The 16,118-nt window shown below is 50.7% G+C and overlaps 1 protein-coding gene across 1 annotated transcript; it reads left to right on the forward strand.

Moving 5' to 3' along the window:
- Nucleotides 1-9,497: 9,497 nt before the first annotated feature.
- Nucleotides 9,498-15,941, forward strand: LOC124699170 (SKP1-like protein 1). Its single transcript, XM_047231513.1, has 2 exons — nucleotides 9,498-9,876; nucleotides 15,490-15,941. The coding sequence occupies exons 1-2, from the start codon at nucleotides 9,559-9,561 to the stop codon at nucleotides 15,661-15,663; spliced, it is 492 nt and encodes a 163-aa protein (XP_047087469.1). The 5' UTR covers nucleotides 9,498-9,558; the 3' UTR covers nucleotides 15,664-15,941.
- Nucleotides 15,942-16,118: the final 177 nt, after the last annotated feature.

Below are 16,118 nucleotides of genomic sequence, written 5' to 3' on the forward strand. Positions count from 1 at the left end.
TATCATGTCACCCTACGGTTCGTGAACTATGCAGACATGGTTGAGACCTGTCTCCGACCAATAACCAATAGCGGGATCTGGAGATCCATAATGGCTCCCACATATTCAATGATGACTTAGTGATCGATTGAACCATTTACATACGATACCGATTCCCTTTGTCACGCGACATTTTACTTGTCCGAGGTTTGATCATCGGTATCTCTATACCTCGTTCAACCTCGTCTCTCGACAAGTACTCTTTACTCGTACCGTGGTATGTCATCTCTTATGAACCATTCATATGCTTGCAAGCTAATTAGACGACATTCCACCGAGAGGGCCCAGAGTATATCTATCCGTCATCGGGATGGACAATATCCCACTCTTGATCCATATGCCTCAACTCATACTTTCCGAATACTTAATCCCACCTTTATAACCACCCATTTACGCAGCGGCGTTTGATGTAATCAAAGTTGTTGTGGGTATACTTTATGGGTATATCAACGGCATGGCCTAGATCCGGCAAGCCCGGGTGGCCCATAGATGGTGGTGAGGCATGTGGCCCATCGGGCGGCCCAGTTGCTGTAGATCCTGAAGGATGAAGTCCAGCCCGAGAACAGGAAGCCGGATCTCAACCGACCTACGAAGGAGGCCGGATCCGTGACGGCCCATGAAGTATCCGGATCCAGCACGTACTTAGAGGAAGGCGGATCCTTGACGTACACGGCAAGACATTGTACCGTAGTTAGGCAACTTGTATTCCGGCTAGGACTCTCCATGTAAACCCTAGATCCGTGCGCCTTTATAAGCCGGATCTCGGGAGCCCTAGAGGCACAACCACAACTCATTGTAACAACGCGAAAGCGCCCGGATAATTCCGGACAAGCGGCGGTAGGCCCTGTCATCGTGCGGGTGTTCCGAAGGCTGGGTAACTCGCGTACCACCGTCCCGTGTGCACTCCGCCCTATGGCCCCTACTTCTTCTCCCCTCGTGAGGATCCCTCCTCCGAGGTACCGTCGATTAGGCAACGACGGTTGGCGCCCACCGTGGGGCCTGCGACGTCCGGAGGCCGGAGCCGGGAGGGTTCCGCCATGGGAAGCTACGACGACACCATCGCCTGTGGGGCGTGTTCTTTACGCCGGAAATCTGCCGATCGTCCCTCCGGATGAGTGTTGGATTCCGGCTAAAACCGACCCCGTCAAGCTCTCCATCGTCCCAGTTGGCGGCATACACATCTTCATCGGGGAAACCGTCGATTCCGACGGAAACCCACTGGTAAGTAGCGCCGACGCGACCGCCGCCGAGCAGGACGCGGTCGCGAAGATCCGATCCGAGACGCGGAACTTCCTAGCGAAGATTCCGCCTTAGATCCGAAAAAATCAAAACCCACCCAATCCGCCCCTGAGCAGGAAATAACGGTGGAAGACCAATGCAGATCCGCCTGGGTCTCCCAGGTGTTAGAAAAGCAAAGGTGTCACTTCGTGCACTTCTTGGCCCATACCTCCGACATCATCCACGACTCACCGCGAGTTTCCGCCTATAATGAAGAAACAGCTGACGAGGCCAGACAGCTATCTGTGGACCTGATCGAAGAAGCTCGGAATTTAGCTGACCAGCGCTCCGCCATCTACCGGCGAAGCTCCAACGTTATCACGGTCGTCGAGTCCGGAATCGCTCGTTCATGGCCGGAGACTCGGTTCTCCGCCTTCGCCAGGTGAAAGATCACAAGTTGCAATCTCCATGGGAAGGACATTTCGTCATTAGCAAAGTGCTTCACAACGGATCGTACTACCTTGTCGATTTCCGAGAGCTAAAGGATAGACCTGCTAACTGGCACCGGAAACGAAAAAGGGAGGATCCGGGTGATATCTACGACGAAACAGAGCGTCCTTGGAACATTGCACAGCTACGTCCTTTCCACACTTAGCATAGGATTACATACTTTGTAACAATATTATGCATGATCAATGAAATAAATCTTTTGGTTCACTCTATGAGTCATTTACCTCCTTTACTTGTTCATTTTTAGATCGTGTATGTTTTCCGACTAAAACCGCAGAGCTGGATATTTCCGCCTAGGCGTGTATGAAAGTTGTGATTTTCAAAAATCGTCCCTCAGGACGTAAGCTTAAGTTTTCTGATTAAATTGTTATCTGTTGCGAACTCGTGGATTCCTAGCAGCGATTTCCGGCACCTACGCTTGGGGGCTTGTTTCCGCGGTTATTGACGGATTACCATTGGGTTTCGTCGCCGCTGGCAAGCGTTTCCGGCTAAGGTCTTCCGGCTCGCGGAAGGTCAAGCGAGCAAGCCGGAAAACAACGAAATCAGCACTTGCTTTCCGACATAAAACGAAACATGCAGAATAATATTAAAGGATAGCAGGATAAGTTGTTTCCGCCCATGCATAGTTGTTTCGTCCCTAGCTACTTAAGAATTTAAAGTCTTATTACAAACCCTCGCTGGGGTCAAAAGTGATGCATTGTTTTTTCCGCAGGAAGAAAGTTTTCACTCCCCCTTAGCAGGAGAAGCTTTGCCCTTCGGGTCATTTTTCTCGGCATCTTTTGCCGGAGACGACACGTCCTCGTCACTCTCTTCCGACGAAGCCGCAGCGCCGTCCTTGGGTTCCTCTTGGGGAGCATCCTTGGAGCTGGTCCAGGTAAACAGGGTGCCGGATTCCGCAGGACGTGCCTCCGCGTCATGCTTCTCCTGAAGTTCTGCTTCCAGGGGTTCGTCCGCGGGAAGCACGAACTTGTCGTAGAATTATTCGTGCCGGATCCTACGCGCGATGCGGGTGTCATAGCCGTTTACTGCGTCTAAGAGTGCATTGACATTCGCGTCCGGAGGAACTCCGGAGGTCACCTGGTCAAGATCAAGCTCCGGGCTATGCGCCAAGCACATGGTCAAGGCCATCGCAGCTGCACCTCGGGCTGATGATGCTTGAAGATTCGTCACCAGCTCCGGAAGAACGTCCATCTTTTGTATGAGCTTGCGAACATTGCAAGTACGACTCCTTTTGATGGATAAGTTGTAGCATATCTTCCGGGAGGCGGAGATGAGGTCTTTACAGTCATCACCTGCAAGTTGAAGGAGATCGTCCCGGGGAAACAAGTCCCGACGCTTTTCCGGATACCCAAGTGGTTCTGCACGAGATAATCGAAGATAAGCATGCAGTTTAAGCACACAAAAAGGTCGGAGCAAGCATTTACATAAGGTTCTAGCATAGTACCCAAGATGTTCTCACTGAGCACATCCCAGTGATGCTCCGCGGTTTCCATATATCTTTGGAGCCCAGTGAGTTCTTTTTGCTGCCTCTTGATGGTCTCGCTGTCAGCATTTCTTTTCAATACAAATTCGCCCTTTTCCCTGGCATGCTCGGAGTTTTTCTCCGCCAGCTGTTTCTCGGCCTGCTCTCTTTTCAGTTCCGCCTCCTTTAGTTTCATCTCCAATTCTTGGTACGAGGAGCGCAGGTTCTCAAGATCCGAAGAGGCTGTGGCAAGGGATGAGGATGCGCCTATAAAAACACGAGTTAAAATCGAAAATACGAATTAAGTGATAAGCACAAGGGCGGAAACCAACCTTGGGCTTACGCGGTTGCTTGTTCGGTTCGCATTCGCATCTTTCAAAGTCCGGATATTTTCCGCTCGGCTTAAGGTAACGCGGCGCTGAAGAGCAATGTTTTTGTGCAGCTCATAATGCGGCGCCTGCTGTTCCTGTAAAGTTAGACACAACAGGAGTAAAAATTCCGCTTCGCTTCGGTGGATTCCTTTAAAGCATTAATGCGGAACTTTTCCGCCATAATGCTTGGGGACTCTTGCATCAACTTAAAAATCTTTCCAGAAGTGATATTCGTCTAAGCATTTAAGCGCTAACGTACATCTACGTTTCCGCTTACATGCTTGGGGGCTACTGGGGAGTACCTTTTGCTTGCAAACGAGTTTATCGAGGAAATGGCCGACGTTCTTCTTGAAGTCCTGAATCTCCGTCGTGGCGACATCGGGTTTCCCCGGGCGTTGTCCAACATGGCGTTGAGCAAGTCTTGTTCAAGTTCCCATTTCTCCGCCTCAGTAAGTTTATTGAAAAACTTAGTTGTGTATGCCTTGGGGGTGGAAGTGAGGTCAGTCGGATCTCCAAAATTCTTCGGAAATACGACAACGTCGCCAGTACCGGCTCCGGTTCTTTCGGAAGAAGTAACCTCGGTTTCTCCTTGACCTTGTACTCCTGTCTCGTCTTGAGCAGGTCCTTTGTCTTTAGGATCTTCTCCGCCCACCTTTTCGCTGCTAATCGGAACAATTTCCGGTGGAGTATTGGCGGCAGGAGGGGAGAACGATCAGCTTGAGAAGGGGACGCTTGAGGAGCGGTATGAGACGTGCTTGGCGGAGGCTGGAGTGGGTGGACCTACAGCCGGAGACTTTTTCATGTATTTGGTGATGGGCTCTTGGTTGGTGGTCCGGGTGGCGGCGGTGCTTGGATTCCTACATGCAAGCGAAGGGGTTCACGTCATAAACAACTTTATCCAAGTAGAGATGTACCATACTCGGAAACTTACGGGCGCGCGGGATGATGGGGCGCGAGCGTTTGCCGACTGTTGCCGGCATTTTCAAACGTGCTTGCTCCGCTCTCTTCGAATTTAGCGGAGGGGGCTTCACGGTCTTTGGCTTCTTGGCGGAGGCCTCGCCGCCGGCTCCGGCTTCGGCCGGAAGCTTTGGCGTGGGGACGCTTCGAAGGTCGAGGGGCAGCCTTGCGGGGTGCCTGTTCCTCTTCCTCTTCTTCGTCGTCCGGAACCTCCTCCGCCCCGTCGCCGCTGACAGGAACACGAAGAATGGTGCGAAAGTTTTCCTCCGCCCGAGTATCGAGCTGGAAGAAATAAGCATATAAGCTAAGATCAATATCTAAAAATTTGTGAAGTTTGAAGTAACCAAGGAAACTGAGCTTACCGGAGGACACTGGTCGTTTGTGTAGATATCCTTGATCAGTTCCGGGACCGGTTGGCCCCGGCCTATCTTCACGAGCGTCTTGATTCTCCTTTTCAGAGAGTCAGCCGGAAGGTCGTGGCGGGTAGCCCGGAGCAGGTCGTCCGCCCCGGTGTATGCGCAGATTAACCGCGCGTTATGCCGCGATGGGCTGGATCCGCCGGGTAAACCAGCTAAGTGTGAGTTGAGCTCCGGTTAGCCCATCATGGACTAGCCAAGATATTCTCCGCGCCGCCTTCTCCAAGATCGGAGTTTGGGCGAGTGAGGAACGAAGCTCCGGCTCGCAAGTTCTTCCGGAGGCTCGTTGACGAATTTGGGCAGGCCGTCGTGGACGTTCGGAGCCGAGACGTTCTTTTCATAGAACCATCCGGCGTTCCGATGCCGGACGGATTCGTGCGAATCATGAGGTGGATACATGCGTCCAGGTCGGAGCATGAATGTCATGCTCCCACAGTTCACCATTACTTTTTCCTTCGTTTCTTTCTTTACTCGGAAGAAGAACTGCCATAACTTGACATCCGGACGGATTCCGAGATGCCCTTCGCAAAGTGTAACGAAGTTGGAGAGGAGGAGGTATGAGTTTGGGCAGATGTTGTGCGGCTGGAGCCCGTATGTGCTGAGGATGGAGAGGAAAAACTTTGAACAGGGGAGCGACAATCCGCGCTCCACCCAAGCTTTGGTCATGACCACTTCATCGGCTCCGGGCTTGGGGACGTCGGTGTCACGTATGAAACTCCAGTAGGCGGAGATCATACCCTCGTTACGAAGCTCTCTGAGCTCCACATCGGTGGTTTCACAGGGCCACCATTGACCCCGTTCTCCTTCGCGGATCCGAGCTTTAGAAGCCCTCTTGTTTTCCGCTTCCTGCACCTTGGTTGCCATCCTTGCTTGACCTTCGAGTTCTTCTTGGAGTTCTTTAAGGGAAGGGATCCGGCCTGGAGTGGTGCTGGAAGAGGCGGAAAATGGTTGAGCTAGCCGGATGTCGGAAACATATGGTGGTAGGAACGCAATGGGATCCGGGCAAATTGGTTCCACGGCACTGGGTTCCGGGTTATTCGGAGAACTACCAGTGCAGTGAGGAGAACCGTGAGGCATGCTTCCGGCTGCACCCATGCGAGCTAATTTGAGTAACCGGAAAATCTATACTACAGGTACTACTTCTTCTACAAGGCCGGCGCACGTACCGTCAATGGCGCGGTGGCTCGACGGAGCTCCGGTGGAGTCGAGGTCGCCGGACTTGCAGGGAATCGCCTCGCGTGACCACGAATCGGCTGCGGACAGGATTTCCCGTTCAACCGTGGGAATCTTGGCACGAGGGGAAGCTTGGGCCGGCGACGCGTGAAGCTCACCGTGGAAAAGCTCGCCGGAGATGAGATTTGACGGGCGGCGCGGCGCGAGGAAGAAGACGAAGTGGTGAGGTGCGGTGAAAGAATGAGGAATTACCGAGCCGCGGGGGTATTTATAGGCCACGCGCGGAGATTCGGGATTCGGATCCAACGGTGGAAACGGAACGGTCGCACCGTTGGATGGATGACACGTGTCTTAGGTCAATTGCGGTAAAACGACGTGGAGGTAACTTAACCATGCACTCCCGATATTTCCGGCTGAAGATTTGCATCTGCGAAAATTTAGCGCGGGAAAAAAGGAGGTTGTGCGCGGGAAAAAAGGAATCTCCGTTGCGATACCTAATCTGAAGACGAAGGATTTCCGAGTGAATGAACCCGGAATCAAGTAAAAGTTTTTTGAAGCTCTTCAAGATTCTCTTCGGATCCGAGTTGAATGAAGTCGGAGGAATGATGAATCTCGGAGAACTTCGGGGGCTACTGTTGTGGGTATACTTTATGGGTATATCAACGGCATGGCCTAGATCCGGCAAGCTCGGGTGGCCCATAGATGGTGGTGAGGCATGTGGCCCATCGGGCGGCCCGGTTGCTCGTAGATCCTGAAGGATGAAGTCCAGCCCAGGAACGAAGCCGGATCTCAACCGACCTACGAAGGAGGCCGGATCCGTGACGGCCCATGAAGTATCCGGATCCGGCACGTACTTAGAGGAAGGCGGATCCTTGACGTACACGGCAAGACATTGTACCGTAGTTAGGCAACTTGTATTCCGGCTAGGACTCTCCATGTAAACCCTAGATCCATGCGCCTTTATAAGCCGGATCACGGGAGCCCTAGAGGCACAACCACAACTCATTGTAACAACGCGAAAGCGCCCGGATAATTCCGGACAAGCGGCGGTAGGCCCCGTCATCGTGCGGGTGTTCCGAAGCTGGGTAACTCGCGTACCACCGTCCCGTGTGCACTCCGCCCTATGGCCCCTACTTCTTCTCCCCCTCGTGAGGATCCCTCCTCCGAGGTACCGTCGATTAGGCAACGACAAAAGTACCCTTCCGGCATAAGTGATTTACATGATCTCATGGTCGAAGGACTAGGTAACTATGTATCGAAAGCTTATAGCAAATGAACTTAATGACGTGATCTTATGCTACGCTTAATTGGGTGTGTCCATTACATCATTCATCAATGACATAACCTTGCTATTAATAACATCCAATGTTCATGATCACGAAACGATGATCATCTATTAATCAACAAGCTAGTTATACAAGAGGCTTACTAGGGACTCCTTGTTGTTCACATAACACACATGTATCAATGTTTCGGTTAATACAATTATAGCATGGTATGTAAACATTTATCATAAACATGAAGATATATAATAACCACTTTATTATTGCCTCTTGGGCATATCTCCAACAATCAACGGCCGATAAGTCGATAGTGAAATGACCGGGGAGCCCTTCTTCTTGATAAAACTCGACATTCTTTGTTGAGGGGTCTACACGGCGGTAATCGTCCTTGTTTGGCGGGGGTGGTCTATTGCGTGAAGGTATCGTCATCACTACGTTCCATCCCTGTAGACGTTTTGTCGGGTTTTTGCACGCGTACGGGAGATAGAATACTTGGAAGGCCTGGGTAGCCAAAATGTACACGTCATCTCCCTTATAAACAAAGCTTCTCTCAACTTCAACCAATACAATTTCAGGATCCCGTCTCACCCGACGTGGGTCGAACCAATGGCATTTGAATACGACGAGATTTAGCCCTTTGTCAAACCCGTAATTCAGCTCGTATATACCCTCGACTCTTCCATAGTAATGGAGTCCATCATCACCTTGACATACCACCCCGCTATTTATTGTCTTCTTGTTGGTACGGCTTGTTGTTTATTCATGGGTCTGGAAGCAATACCCGTTCACGTCATAAGAATTGAACGAGTCGACGAAATGGTTAAAACCCCTAGCAATTTTTCTTAGCAAGGGATTCATGTCTTTGTTAGTTCTTGCCTACAAGTTTAGCACGAGAAGTTTAGAACGAGAAATTATCGACAAATGTCGATAGTGCAAGCAAATTTGGATAGGATAGTACCAAACAACAGAACCAGCTACTAAAACCGTGACCATCGCCCTTATCGAAAATATCCTTGGATTCTTTCGGGGTAGGATCCCTGTGGGTATACCTCCAATATTTAGATGTGAATTGTCTATAACAATGAACGGAGGAAGAGTTAGCCCCGAACATACGAGTGAATATTTGCGAATAACTAAATGGTTAGCACTTATTTGATGTACGGCTTCACTTCCACCATGGTGTTCAAGACATACGAGTGGATCAACTCGCGCTCATGTATCTTCGTTGTGAATGGTTATGAAAATCAATTAATTTTAGTAAGAAATTAGGTTGATAAGAGAAGACACATGGTACACCGGAGAAAATAGCCTCCTCTAATTTTTATAAGGGATCATCCTTAGCTAGGAGGAGGAGACAACTTCTTTTTCCTTCATTCTCTTTGCTCTAACTAAGCAAAAACCCGATGTAGAGATTATAAGAGAAGTCCGGCGTCATCCCAACCTGATTGTAAGTATCCCATCCATTCTAAAATACTCCCTTCGCTCCATGAAACATATCTGATATTTGTTAAAATTTAGATGTGTTTATCTACTATTTAGTGTATGGATGCATCTGAATTTAGACAACCCGACATATTTCGTGGGACAGGGGGAGTAGTTTGAATTCTAGACCGTTAGTCTACATTCCACTAGCTTGTAGTTGACAATAACACTTAAACGAGATGGTTTTGCTCTCTTTACTGAACGGTTATTATTTTTAATGTTGATTGAATTGGTTGCTCATATATCTAAGCCGTACTAACAAGTGCAACATCACTTTATCTTATTTTTTATAAAATACAGATTAAATACGGAGAGAAGTACTTCCTCTGATTCTTTTTAATTGACTTAAATTTAATATAAAATTAAAACTAAATCTGAATTAATTAAAAAAGACCAGAGGGTTGTACTAGTAGTAAACAAAAGAAGACCAGGCCGACAAATTTTCTATGTGGGGACTGGGGAGGCCCAAACAGACAGCCCACGGATAGACTGGGAGCTTGGTTGGAGATGCTCTTATCAGTGGACTGATAAAAGCCGCCCCTTGTCCTCCTCTTCCGTCTCCACAACACCGCCGCTGCCTTCAGCTCGCCTAGGGTTTCTCCACTCCTCATCTAGGGTTTCCGCCTCCCCACCAGCCCCACCAAGCAATGGCGGACGCGGCGGAGAGGAAGCGCACCCTGCGGAGCTCCGACGGCGAGGAGTTCGAGGTGGAGGAGGTGCTGGTGCTGGAGTCGCAGACCATCAAGCACATGATCGAGGACGAGTGCGACGGCGTCATCCCGCTCCCCAACGTCAGCGCCAAGATCCTCTCCAAGGTCATCGAGTACTGCAGGAAGCACGTCCAGACGCGCGCCGCCCTCGCCCCCGACGGCGACATGAGCACCAACGCCGCCGGCACCGAGCTCAAGACCTTCGACGAGGACTTCGTCAAGGTCGACCAGGCCACCCTCTTCGACCTCATCCTGGTGAGCCTCTCCTCCAACCACTCCCTCCCAGTACGCGATTGCCCAGATCCGGTTGTGCTCTGTGGTTTTGAACGGCGATTGCCCAGATTCGTTGCCCGTTTTCTGAAAACTAGGGTTTCATTTTGGGATCTAGGGTCTTGTGGCGTTGTTTGGGGGAAGTAACCATTTTTATTCAGAAAGTGACCATTTTTATGTTCGTTCTGGGTTATTTGTGTCATGTACACATTATTACATGACCCAAACTGCTTAATTGAACTCTGTTATCATTATGATGGATCACCTGTCATCTGATGAGCGACTTGATGATATTACTGAAAGTGTCTACTGTGTTGCATAAGATTTAGTAGATGTCTGATGTTTTATTTAGTGACAGGTTTCTTTGTAATGAAAAGGGATCTGCTTGGCATGTGGTTGTGAAATTCTATGTAGTTGCAGGCCGTGACATTTGATTCTCACCAAGCTTCTTACAGAGCTGATTGCTGTTTCATGTTTTGTTTACAGATCATGATATGTGTTCGTATCCAAGCTTCTTACATAGCTGATTCTTTTTCCTGTTTTAGTTCTGAGCACTCACTTTATTTCTTCTGTGGAGTTCTTTGCAGAGGCTTCTTGCATCGCTTGTGTTTCCTGTTTTAGTTTGAAGCACATTTGTTTCCCTTGGGAACATTAATTAATCCAATAAAATTTGACTTGCTTTGCTTTTGTTAGATGTGTAGAAGCCTGTTGAAACTGCCAGCAAGCCAGTAAGATATGGTATGGTTTAGTAGCCACTAGGCTTGTGGGGGTTTAGTGCTGCATGCCCAGACAAGAAGGCTGTTGTAGATTATCTGTTTGTGTTCAACTTTTAATTATGCCTCCCATAAGGGAACAAGGTATGCCTCCCATAAGGGAGCAAGAGACCTGAGATTTATTTGTTGCTCTGTGGTAGTCTTTGATGGGGATATTATTATTCATTGCTTTGCTTGACTGCTTGTATCTATTGCTTCGCTTTGTCTTGGTCTTTGCTTTGCTTTCTTTTTGCACATAATATAGTATGTCATGCTTCTGCTCCTAGCTGGTAGGCTATATTGTTTTATCCCAAATTCTTGCGAGCGGGCGCGTGCCAGATGGAAGTCCTGGGCGCACACGCTATATGACAAAACGAGCTGTGCAGCGAGCGAAGTATGACCAGTCGAGCACATGCGCATAGAGACAAATTTATTTCTCTCTGTATCCCTTCGAGCTTCGGCTAGCTTCTGCCACGGATGCTCGCCGCCCATCTCCCCTCACCGGCGCATGTCTTCCGCCACCGTGAAACCCTCCACCGTTCTCCTCTGGCGCTGCTTCTCCTCCTGGTCTCCTTCATTTTTGGTGCTCCCGCGCCGCCATGGTGCTCCGGCGAGCGGCGACATCGCACTCCGCCACCGTTTATCGCCAGTTTCAGGCTCGCCTGACCGCCCACGACTCCCTTCGCCGGCGGACCACCCAAGCGCGCTGCACCGGCTCCAAGCGCCGGCGGGGAACACCACGAGCACGCCCGCGCCGGCTCCCCAACGGACCAGCCGGTTCCCTTCACCGGCGGACCAGCCCCGCGTGGCGCCTTTCCGCTGCGCCGGGCCGACAAACCCAACCGCGCCGCCTGTACCTACCCCGACCTCTTGCTACACCAGAATCCCCTCCATGTACCTCGTCTAATCGCGCCGCTGGCCTCTCGCTCCACCGGATACGGGCTGGTTGACTGAATTTTGCCGATGAGTTTCACTCCCGAAGCTACACAATCCCTGTTCGGTTTATGCATCGCTTCGGTTTGTTGTGTAATCTGTCTTTGTTGGTTCCCGGCTTAGATGCGAGGCCGGATCACGTCGCAGCTTCTTGCACCATCGTGGGCAAGCTCCAAAGCGAGAAAGGGATTTTTATGCCTAGCGCTAATGCAGAAAGGGAAGTTCGGTGCACGACAACGCCGCCCGACAAATCAACTTTCTGCGGCTACATATTTTTGATGTCGGATGACGCAACTTTGGTACTCAAAAGCGCAATTTTGGTGTCTAAAAGAGCAAATTTGGTGTTAGACGGTGTAACTTTGATATCTAACGGTGCAATTTATGTGTCTAAAAGAGCAAATTTAGTGTTAGACGATGGAACTTTGATATCTGACGGTGCAACTTTGGTGCCCGAAGGTGCAACTTTGGTGCCTAAAAGAGCAAGTTTGGTGTCCGACGACCCAAATTGGTGCTCGGTGCTACAAAGTTGTCTATTGATGTTATAGAGTTACTCCTCGAGTCGTCCCCGCGGCGACCTAGGGGGAAACCCTAGCCCCCAACCTCCTCTCCCCTCCCTCCCCTGCCGCCGCTAGTGGGCGCTGCCGGGCAAAGCCCGTGCGGTGCTGGCGGCGGCAGGCCTTCCCTTACCCAGCGCGAGGCGGGCTGTGCGGGCGGCGGTCTCCCTTGGCGGCGGTGCATCTCGGCGGAGGTCGGCAGGGCCTGGCGTGGCGACGGCCGACGTGCTGCGCCAGGGGCGTCCTCTCGCGTGTGGAGGCGGCCGGAAGTGGGCGGTGGTAGGTGGTTCGTGCCCTCGCGCGTTAGCCGCTGGCCTAGGCGACGGCGGCGGTTCTCGACAGCGCAGCAGCGTGCGGTGGCAGGGCAGAGAGGGCGTGTGGTGGTGGTGCGGATGGCATGTGCTCGAGGCAGCGGCGCGTGGTGATGCTCCGGTCGCGCATGGTGGCGGGGGCTCGATCTGGGCTCTGGCGGGCATGCGCGGGTTGTGGCTTCGGGGCATGGTCGCAGCACGTGGATCTCTGTCTTCGGGGCATGGTCGCAGCACGTGGATCTCTCACCAAGTTCAAAACATCCGTGAGCAACTTCGTAAGAGCATCTCCAGTCGCGTCCCTCAAAAACCGTCTGGCACAAATGATTTGGGGCACGCTTGGGACCGCGCCGGACAAAAAAAAACCAAAAATCTGTACAAAAAAGAGGCCCTTTCCAGCCGCGTCCCTCAAACAGCGTCCGGATGCATGCATTTTAATAGAGGAGACCACCCCATATGGGAAAAGTAGGTGAGAGAAAGTGTGGGGAAAGAGACTAGCATGTGGGGACTAGGGGCTGCATGCATGCATCCGGACGCTGTTTTTGTGTCCGGCGTCCCCGGTAGAGACTCTATGCATAGAGTCTCTACCGGGGACGCCGGACACAAAATGAGGCGCTAATTAGCTTTGGGGGACGCGACTGGATAATTTTTTCCCCCATTTCTTGTCCCCCAAACCTCATTTGGGGGACGCGACTGAAGATGCTCTAACATATGTACACAACTTCAGATTTTGGTGCCCGGCAACACAATATAGGTGCCCGACTGAGCAATTTTTGTGCCCGATGGAGCAATTTTTGTGCCCGACGGAGCAATTTCTATGTCTCATAGAGCAACTTTGGTGCCCGACAGAGCAATTTTGATGCCAATAGAGTAACTCAGGTGTGCGGCAGAGTAACTTTGACGTACGCGAGCCACGCAAGGGTGGGGGTGGAGGGATTGGTTGGCTTTGTTTCTGTCTTTTTTCGATGGATTGCTCGCTGGGAAGAAATGAACGGGAGAAACAACAAGTACGAGAGGAAAATAGAAAACATTGTCGGGTCGAGCACGAGAATTGCTCCGTTGGCACAAAAATTGCTCTATCGGACACAAAACTTGTTTAGTCGGCACTAAAGTTGTGCTGCCGGACACCAAAATTACTCTACCAGCACAAAAAAAAATTGTGTTGGGCATCAAAGTTGCGCCTTCGGGGCACCAAATTTGTGTCGTTGGACACCAAAGTTGCGTCTTCAGGCACCAAAATTGTGACGTCGGATATCAAAGTTGCCCTATTAGGCATTATAGCACACTAGAATTGCATCGTCGCACACCAAAATTTCTCTTTTGGACACCAAAGTTGCGCTTATACGCACGAAAGATGCCATGTAGGGCATTAAACGTTGATTTGTTGAGCAATAGAATAGCACTTTTTGGCACCGAAATTGCCTTGTCATGTACAAAACTTGCTTTGTCGGACACCAAGGGTGCACCGTTAGGCACCAAAGTTCCTCTAATGGACACTAAAATTGCTCTTTTCAAAGTTGCTTTGTCGGACATCAAAGTTCCGCCGTTAAGCACTAAAGTTGCTTTAGGGGCATTAAAGTTGCTTAGATGGGCACCAAAGTTGCTTTGATGCCAACGTAGCAATTGTGTTGCCTGATAAAACAACTTTGATGCCCGATGGTGCAATTGTAGTGCACAACTTTATAGCGGATGGATGAAGGGCACAACCCGACATTTATTTTACTCTTTTCCTATGTTCTTGTTTTCTCTCCTGTCCTTTTTCTTCTACAACGAGGAATCCTCCGTCTAAAAAAAATGAGGAACAAAGCCGACCAATCCTTTCAGTCCTGTCAGTTAGGTGTCTCGCGCCGGAGGAACTTTAGCCCGACGACGCAACATTTGTACCTGAGCAAATTTTTAGCAACTATTATGTGATTTTAGGCAATAAAATAGCACCTACATGTTATTTTAGGCAACAAACTACGGGTAGGCAAGAAACTAGCATTTTTAGCAACTATTATATGATTTTAGGCAATAAAATACTCCTTTATTTTTCACATGGTAAGTTTTCCGTACCAAACTTCTCTTTCACATGGGACCGACCACTCAATGTATGTGCACATCTCTCTCCATTATCTTCTTCCGAGTATCGCTCGATCCCTCCCGATTTCATCCAGTAAACGATGCCCTACTGCTAACTCCGGCTGCCGTGGGTTCCATTGAGAGCTTGAGGTCGGAAGATGGGTGTGCCACAGCGGGAGGTCGCTTGGGACCAAAGGCCATGTGCTGAAGTGGGAGTTGCGCCGAGTGGAGCGACATGGCCCCCTGCCCCCTGGGTTCTGCGAGCTGCAGGACTGAGACAGGCGCACGGTCTCGCGGGGAAGTTGGCGGCGGACGGGAGGAGGCAGGCAGCGGGGATCCAGGTCGGAGCTCGTGCAGTGGGAGCCCGGCGTCCTGCCCACGTTGGAGCGAAGCCGACGGCGGGAGCGCGTCTAGAGGGGAGGTCGGCGGCGGGGCCTCTAGATGGTTGGACGGCGGCGAGCACGGTTGGCCGGGGCGGTGCGCGTGGCCGGCGGGGGTGATGCTCCTGGCTGGAGCGGGGAATGGGGCGGGGACGATTCGGCATTGGAAAGTGGAGCCTGGTGGGCACTGATCGAGCGGAGACAGATGACAGATTATTTTATTTCCTTTTCTATCGAGGCGACAGAAACTTTCCTAAATCGGCGGGGCGCCAGGAACAACCATCGGGCACGCGGCCGCCCGCTAGACACGTCCTTGTTTTATATAGCTGCTGTGGGCATCTTGGTGGTGTATAATTCTCTGCACTGAAACATTATCCTCGGTCTAAGCTATAATATAATATTGGCAGTTGTTCAGTACCGAAAAGGTCAACTCAACCTGAAGATAGTACTCCAGGTTGGAGTACTATTTTTGTTGATAATAATGTCTTGCTCTTGTTCAAGTATGAACTTGTGCCCGAACAAGTGGATGATGCTCCAGTTTATTATATGTTTAATCTGTTTCGTGTCTCGTGTATGTACCTTATCAGTATGCTTGTATATCCCTGGACAGGCTGCAAACTACCTGAACATCAAGGGGCTGCTTGACCTGACCTGCCAGACGGTGGCTGACATGATCAAGGGCAAGACCCCAGAGGAGATCCGCGCGACCTTCAACATCAAGAACGACTTCACCCCAGAGGAAGAGGAGGAAGTGCGCAAGGAGAACGCGTGGGCGTTCGAGTGAAGGTCGCCGCCCTGACAAGTAACGCGAATAACCAGCAAGAAGAGGTAACGGTGGCGCTGGTAGTGCCTGGGAGCAGCTGTTAACCGTCTGTGGTTCGAAAAACTATGCTAGGGTGAAGTTGTAAGTAGGTTCTGGATCCGGTGGATCGGGAGGTCTTACCATTTGCTGAGCTGACTCCGTTCTTTTTTGGTGGTGATATTTGGTGCACTCTTGAACCTGGTTATGAGGAGATGCTGGTTGCTGGTTATTCTGCACTAATGCTAGTTGGATCTTATGCATGACTTTCTTGTGGTGAGCTTCATATGTTTTCCTGCTGTGTTTGTGCTGAATCGTTGGATTCTCTGCTTGTTTTCTTGTGGATGCACCCATCTGTTCCAGATGGTCCAGGGTGCAGGATGGCCCCTCGCTCTTCTGCTTCGTGCTGTGCTGCTGGTGATTAGCACTGTTCGGAAGCA

The sequence above is a fragment of the Lolium rigidum genome, chromosome 3 (genome assembly GCF_022539505.1).
Source record: "Lolium rigidum isolate FL_2022 chromosome 3, APGP_CSIRO_Lrig_0.1, whole genome shotgun sequence".
NCBI classification, from domain to species: Eukaryota; Viridiplantae; Streptophyta; class Magnoliopsida; order Poales; family Poaceae; genus Lolium; species Lolium rigidum.

What these genes read in the sequence shown, in the direction of transcription:
- LOC124699170 (XM_047231513.1), top strand. Translation starts at nt 9,559, where the DNA reads ATGGCGGACGCGGCGGAGAGGAAGCGCACCCTGCGGAGCTCCGACGGC. An exon ending in CCCTCTTCGACCTCATCCTG is followed by an intron (nt 9,877 to 15,489) that starts GTGAGCCTCTCC and finishes ATCCCTGGACAG; the next exon opens with GCTGCAAACTACCTGAACAT.